Source organism: Nicotiana tabacum, chromosome 20 (genome assembly GCF_000715075.1).
Source record: "Nicotiana tabacum cultivar K326 chromosome 20, ASM71507v2, whole genome shotgun sequence".
NCBI lineage: Eukaryota > Viridiplantae > Streptophyta > Magnoliopsida > Solanales > Solanaceae > Nicotiana > Nicotiana tabacum.
The window spans coordinates 151,709,581-151,716,892 of record NC_134099.1 but is presented as its reverse complement, the minus strand read 5'-3'; the positions used below and the strand labels follow the sequence as shown (position 1 = coordinate 151,716,892).

At 30.9% G+C, this 7,312-nt stretch overlaps 1 protein-coding gene across 4 annotated transcripts; it reads left to right on the top strand.

Moving 5' to 3' along the window:
- The first annotated feature begins 4,146 nt into the window (after window positions 1-4,146).
- On the top strand, window positions 4,147-7,200 carry LOC107775596 (uncharacterized). Of its 4 annotated transcripts, none has more exons than XM_016595346.2 (8): window positions 4,147-4,211; window positions 4,471-4,557; window positions 4,988-5,101; window positions 5,192-5,470; window positions 5,753-5,866; window positions 6,088-6,160; window positions 6,278-6,344; window positions 6,873-7,200. In XM_016595346.2, the coding sequence occupies exons 1-7, from the start codon at window positions 4,182-4,184 to the stop codon at window positions 6,313-6,315; spliced, it is 735 nt and encodes a 244-aa protein (XP_016450832.2). In that variant the 5' UTR covers window positions 4,147-4,181; the 3' UTR covers window positions 6,316-6,344; window positions 6,873-7,200. The 4 variants fall into 4 exon arrangements, with proteins under 4 accessions (XP_016450832.2, XP_016450833.2, XP_016450835.2 ...); XM_016595347.2 differs by lacking the exon at window positions 6,873-7,200 and adding an exon at window positions 6,475-6,612; XM_016595349.2 differs by having other exon boundaries at window positions 4,174-4,257.
- The last annotated feature ends 112 nt before the right edge of the window (window positions 7,201-7,312 follow it).

The window sequence follows — 7,312 nt, the reverse complement described above, 5'->3', positions numbered from 1 at the left end:
GTATTGGTTTCCAACCCTCAATGATTAAGGGGGTAAAGTGAAATTTATTCTAAAAAAAATTATGAAATATTGGTATCCTATAACAACATATAATAGGAAGAAATTTTTACATTCCTATGTCATATAGGAAACTATATTACCCTCAATGTTTAAGGTTTGATATAATTACATTTAGTATACCTAATTATCAATTCTATACCATAAGGTTTTTTAACTGTACATTAATTGTACCTTATATCACTCCTACATTTATGGTACCGTATATTCCTCCAAATCCGCCCCCCCCCCGCATCCAAATCCCCACACCCCACGTTTCTCTCTCCCAACCCCACACCCTCACCCACGTATCACCACACAGCCAGAAACTAGAAAAACCAGAAAAACAATTGAAACCCTCTGCTAAATCCAGAAAAACAATTGAAACCTTCAACCATTAACGTCCAAAATCAAGATTTTTTCTTCTACAACCAGTCAAATCTTCAAAGTTTCATACACAACAATAACTTTTGATGGTTATGTTTTCGGGTTCCTTCAGTAATATAAGAGGAAAGGAAAAGAGAGCAGCAATTCTACCATTGACATCCATTAAAAAGCTTTGAAGCTTTGAATTCAAATTTGGGTTTTCAAAAATCATTATTTGTTTGGATTGGGTGCTGTTGTAAATAATTGAGAATATGGTTTGGAGTTTATATCTCAATTTTGAGGGGTTTTGATGAAGATTAGACTTGACTTTGGCTGAATTTCAGATTGAAATTCGAAGAAGAAGAAGACGTATATTGCATAAATTATAGAAAAATTGTAGACTGTTGTTTATTTATTTTTCTTGAAGAAAAATTGCAAAAATATTTTTTTGGATTCCATATTTAGCATAGCAGTTTCGTAATGAGTAACAAGAGCATATAGGAGAATCACATATTTGTAGCATAATCGGGATTTTCGACATAATTGCGTTTTTTGCAAAAGATTTGTAGAAGTTTTAGTCGTTTTTGATTTATGAAAACAGAAAACAAAGCATCTACAATCAGAATACAAATAATCTATAATTTATCGATAAAATACCTACAAACTGAGTACGTTGAATTTTAATATCCCAATTCTCATTCAATTGTAGCATAATTGGGATTTTCGACATAATTGCATTTTTTGCAGAAGATTTATAGAAGTTTTAGTCGTTTTTGATTTGTGAAACAGAAAACAAAGCATCTACAATCAGAATACAAATAATCTATAATTTATCTACAAAATATCTACAAACTGGGTACATTGAATTTTAATATCCCAATTCCCATTCAATTGTAGCATAATTGGGATTTTTGACATAATTGTGTTTTTTCAAAAGATTTGTAGAAGTTTTAGTCAGTTTTTTATTTGTGAAAACAGAAAATAAAGCATCTACAATCAGAATACAAATAATCTACAATTTATCTACAAAATATCTACAAACTGGGTACATTAAATTTTAATATCCCAATTCCCATTCAATTGTAGCATAATTGGGATTTTTGACATAATTGCGTTTTTTCAGAAGATTTGTAGAAGTTTTAGTCATTTTTTATTTGTGAAAACAGAAAATAAAGCATCTACAATCAGAATACAAATAATCTACAATTTATCTACAAAATATCTACAAACTGGGTACATATTTGAACTTGAAATGCTTCCCCTGAAATGCATGTTTCACATTTTTGATACATATTTTTGTCCAAAACAATACTAAATCATCCACTTAAATACAATTTTTATACAATGTTGTTCAACTTTCATACAATAGGTAAATTAATAAAAGAAAAATAAATAAACAAATGTCTACAATTTATCTACAATTTCTGCAATATACATCTTCTTCTTCGAGTTTCAATCTGAAATTCAGTCAAAACCAAGTCTAATCTTCACCAAAACCCCTCAAAATTGAGATATAAACTCCAAACCATATTCCCAATTATTTTCAACAATACCAAATCCAAACAAATAATGATTTTTGAAAACCCAAATTTGAATCAAAGCTTCAAAGCTTTTTAATGGTTGTCAATGGTGGAATTACTGCTCTCTTTTCATTTGCTTTGTATTTTCGCCATAATTGCTTTTGTTGCAGAAGAATTGTAGAAGATTTTTTTGATTTTGATTTGTGAAATCAGAGAAAATGTTGAAACATAGTTTATCGCAAAAAATAGAGTACGAAAATTTTGTAAGGAAGTCGACGATAGTGATTACTGTGCGTGATCTGCGTTGGAAGATCTAGAAAATATTTAATTCCCCTTTTTTAGCGCGCCTAAATAAGGAATCCTATAGCTATAATGATTCTTTATTTAATGCATTGTATATATTATGTAGAAATACTATTAGCATGAAGGGTAATATACAAACTATGACCATATTTGGTAATATAGTTTCTTATATGGTATAAGAATGAAAATTTCCCTAGTAGGAATTGGTAATTTTTTTAGCCTTATATTAGGTTTGGCAATGATAGCCCTAAACAATTGGCATTATATAGCCAAGTCTTAAAAAAACTACCCTCTTTTATATTCTCTCTTAAAAAAAACTACACGCTTATTTTGGCTTCCCTCCCCCTTTCTCTCCTTGTATTTCTTCTTCTAACTCTTTTCTTTTGCTCTCATAATTTAGCAAAAAATTCTTGCAAATTATGCAAAAAAAAATCAATTGGATGAAAAGGTAAGGTTGATCTCACATCAGAGAAAATCAAAAGCAAAAACTAAGAGAGAAAAACTATATTTCAACTTTGTTTTTCTTTTCTCTTCTTTTATTTTTGTTGGATTGAATGAGTGAGTGTGATTGAAATTGGTGAAAAATATCTAAACGAGGCTATATACAAAATTTGAGCAAGATTCGCGAAAACTAAGAGAGAAAAAATATATTTCAACTTTGTTTTTCTTCTCTCTTCCTTTTTTTAGTTGGATTGAATGAGTGAGTGTGATTGAAATTGGTTGAAAATATATAAACGAGGCTATATACAAAATTTGAGCAAGATTAGAAGTGATTTAGACTGGTTTCGGGTAAAAATCAAACCTAAAAATCCAATTGCGACATGTGTATTTCACATTGTATATCGTGTACATTAGTGTATATCACACACAAGTTTTTAAGGATGTCTGTGTATATCACTTTGTATATCATGTATACAACATAAATTTTTTATGGACGCCCGTGTATATCACATTGTATATCGTATATATAACACAACTTTCATGGATATACACAGATATAATATACATGAGATATCACTGATGTACATAAAGATATACACGGGTTACAATAGGGGATCCCCATGTAGAGTCGTCTTGAACTTGAGTTTGCAATCTGAAATGTGTTATACAAAGAAGGAAAATAAACTTTTAATAAATTTTTTTGATACACACATTATTATTATGTTATACACTGTGATATATAAATAATATAATTATTATTATTGATCAAAAAAGGAAAATAAATTTTTGATATAGCATGTTTAAGCAAGTTCTAAAATATAAAAATAATAAATATAATTGTGGAGTAAATAATATTTTTGTATATAAAGAAAATTAATTTTTGATATACACAAAGAAGAAAAATAAACTTATGATATCTATTTTGGTATACACATGTCCAATGTGCTATACAAATAACACAATATTTTTATTGTGATATACATTGATATAAAGGCAATAATAACTATATATATAATTTTATATATATGATATACAAAGAATAATATTATTTATATTCAAATAATGAAAATAAAATTTTAATATATATGTTGATATAGAAAAAGAAGAAGAAAAAAGTTGTAATATACATATATTATTGTAATATACATTTATTGGCTATTTGATGCCAATATTTATAACTAGAACTATTTTCTGTCAATTATATAGATATATTGTTATACCATGCCAAAACCCCATGACTAATCCCTACGTCCTGTAATGGTGTAAGATTTCCGGAGTCAAATGAATATTCTTTCGTTGCAATTTTTTCGTACATATTTTATTTATTTTGAATTATTAATTATTACTCCTTAATTATAGTACTTTTTACTAATTTTAAATATATAAATTTTATTTTGAAAATTTTAAAAAAATTGTATTCAAATACACAGTCAAAATTAAGAAGGTTGAATATTTTATTTTTTTTCCTGAATGTATATATAAAAAATTCAATTACAACTACAGCTATAACCCTAAATGAGACGTACAGTTGGTCGTTTTGAACTGGTAAAGAATTGTCCCTCTGCTTTCCGTCTCATATTATTCTCTTAAGGTGTCAATACGAAACCCTAAAACTTCTACATAATTGTATAATTTCATTTCCGAGTTTTGAACTTTCTTTAAATAATTGGAAAACTGATATATATATTTTCTCATCTTATTTAGTGTCTGGGTATAGCTTTGTAGCTGCATTTAATGTAGCAATTTAAGGGTCTAAAATTGTTGTTTGAGATTTCCTGAAGCGATTTTAGTGTTGTGAATGCAGATAATTTTGTTAGAGGAAATTATAATGGAAACCGATTCAGAAGTAAAAGAAAGCTCCTTAATTTTGATTAAGCAAGGTGCCGAGGCTGTAAGTTACCAGCTTCTGTTCTATTTGTTTTTTTTTATGAGCTATATTATCATTTAATTGCTGAAATAATGGTTATTAGATTTTGAGTAGTATCAACAGTAGAATATTCTTTTTTTATTAATGAGAAATCCCCCAAGACAATGGTGCACGGTTCAAAACTTAGTGGATAAAAGTACCTGCCCCTTTACCTCCTCCACTTAAATACCAAGCTTTTGTCTGCGACAAGAATTTGAACCGTTGAAGTGAAGTGTGCCTAACCTACACATCACGGACTGTGCTCTTACCACTTAACAATTGTCCTAAGGCACATCAATAGTAGAATATAGTAGTCTGAAGGCACTGATTTGAGCTGTTTATTTTTGTTGTTTACTATGTGAATCTTCTAACAATACCTTATGCATCTTTTCTGCTTTTCGCTCTTTTTCTTCAGAGAGTCTTTGAGACATCTTTTGTGGGAAAGAGGTGTATAGTTAAGGAACGGTTCTCGAAAAAGTACAGGCATCCGATTTTGGACACAAAGCTCACTCTCAAACGATTAAATGCGGTTAGTTGAACCAGAAATTATCAATTCCTTATTTCATGAATTTTGACCAGTATAGTTGCATGACTTTAAGATGTGTTAATGCTGGAACAGGAGGCCCGATGTATGTCTAAAGCTAGGAAGCTAGGGGTTTTAACTCCAGTTCTTTATGCTGTTGATGCTATATCGCATTCGCTGACATTTGAATATGTGGAAGGCGCTTCGGTCAAGGACGTACTTCTCGATTTTGGATTACATGGTATAGTTGAAGAAAGAATGAATGACATTGCGATTCAGATTGGTCGTGCAATTAGCAAACTCCATGATGGTGGCCTTGTTCATGGTGATTTGACCACATCAAACATGTTAATCTGCAAGGATACCAATCGATTGGTAGGTGTTTGTAAAGGTCTAATCTGAGTCTTTGTTGATCTATTGGGTACTGTATACTACATGTGAAGCTCTGTTACAGTTTGTTTCCCTTTTTGTTTTTTCTATATTTCTTGGAATCATATGTATCTGAATATATAGGAATAGATAAGAAGTATTCATATAGCATGACCTAAGTAGTTTGGAATTGAGACGTAGTTCACATATTGATTATTCATGGATTGGTTGGTTCTTAACTTTTATCTTGCTAAACCAGTGGTAATCAGTAGCACTGTGTTTCAACAGGTATTGATTGATTTTGGTCTGAGCTTTACATCAACCCTTCCAGAAGATAAAGCAGTAGATTTATATGTACTTGAACGAGCGTTGCTTTCTATGCACTCTTCATGTGGAAATGTGGTAAGTACGGTCAGTTTTTCCCCTTTTTTTACCAAACCGAGGGTTTAAGTGTTCGTTTTGCTTTCCTCTTTCTTTCACATGGCTGATAAACATGACCCTCCCTACTCCCAAACCCGCCCCGCCCCACATGCACACGCAAAAGCAATATCGAAATAGATTTCCACCCATAAACAGCATCTTATGCTGGTGGATGTAATCTTGTAACGGTATGCATTTTGTAGATGGAAAAGATACTTGCTGCGTACAGGAAATCCTCCAAACAATGGTGTTCAACATTAAATAAGCTTGCCCAAGGTGTGTACTCTACAATTTGGTAGTTAAGTTCCCTTGGATCTTCTAGAGTTAGCAATAGTTTGATGTTTACATTTGTTGCTATACTGACTTCTTGTCTTTTTAAATTACAACTTTTAGTGCGACAAAGAGGTAGAAAGCGTACCATGGTTGGATGAGCTGTCTCAACAATCTACTCCATACATAGGTAGGATGAATTGTTGTGGATAGTATTAATGGAATATGTTTAGCATACACTGGTGTACTTGTTATATATTTCTCAATTAAAGCCTCTATTATTTATGCATTAGCTTTCTTTCATTTAATCTTCTTGGCAGAGAGGACCTGAGGTTGATATACAAGCTTTACAAAAGTGTTCTAAGACGTAAAGTTGTGAACAAGAGCTGCTTATGATATATATCCTGGCTTAGATTATCAATCGACATGATCTTTCTGATACTTTTTCCATGTCTTTTGCTTGATGTTTGAGCTAAAAAGCTCTATATAAACCAGTCTTATTGAAGTTTCATAGATTAACTAAAATACTTAAAGATTGGGTGCAGCATTAAAACTTCAAATACTTTTTCCAGTTGAAGTTACCTCCTAATTGTTGTTCAATAGCAGCTTATCTTTCAAAGATCTACAGTGACCTCTTCGCTGTAGTTCTATAGTTGTTTAATTGCAATTTGTTCGATGGACTGTTGCGTACTTTACCATCTTTATATTGATTCTACAGCTACTCCGAGCATTGCTGGGCGGCAAAACAAATATGCTGCTCGATATTGACAGGAATATGAAAGACAATTATGTTATGGTTGAGCGGTGTGATGCAGCTTTGGTGATGAAATATTTGGATGTATCCTGTTATTACTATTTATATGCATGAAGAGGGCTCTTTTTTTAAGTGTACCTTTCAATTATAACGGTGATTAAATTCAGTTTAAACTGGTGCAAATTTCACTATAATAGCAACTTGTTTTAGATAATGAGCTTAGCTATATTGACTTCTATTTTGTAATATTAACGTATTTTATAGTTTTGACGGATTAACTCTTCTGAGTTGCGCACTATCGTGTTTTAATTTATATATACATAATAACATATCAAGAAATTGTACTCACAAACAAGTTGCTATTTAGTTGATTTAGCTTACTTGGATTTTGGTCAAATTCAATT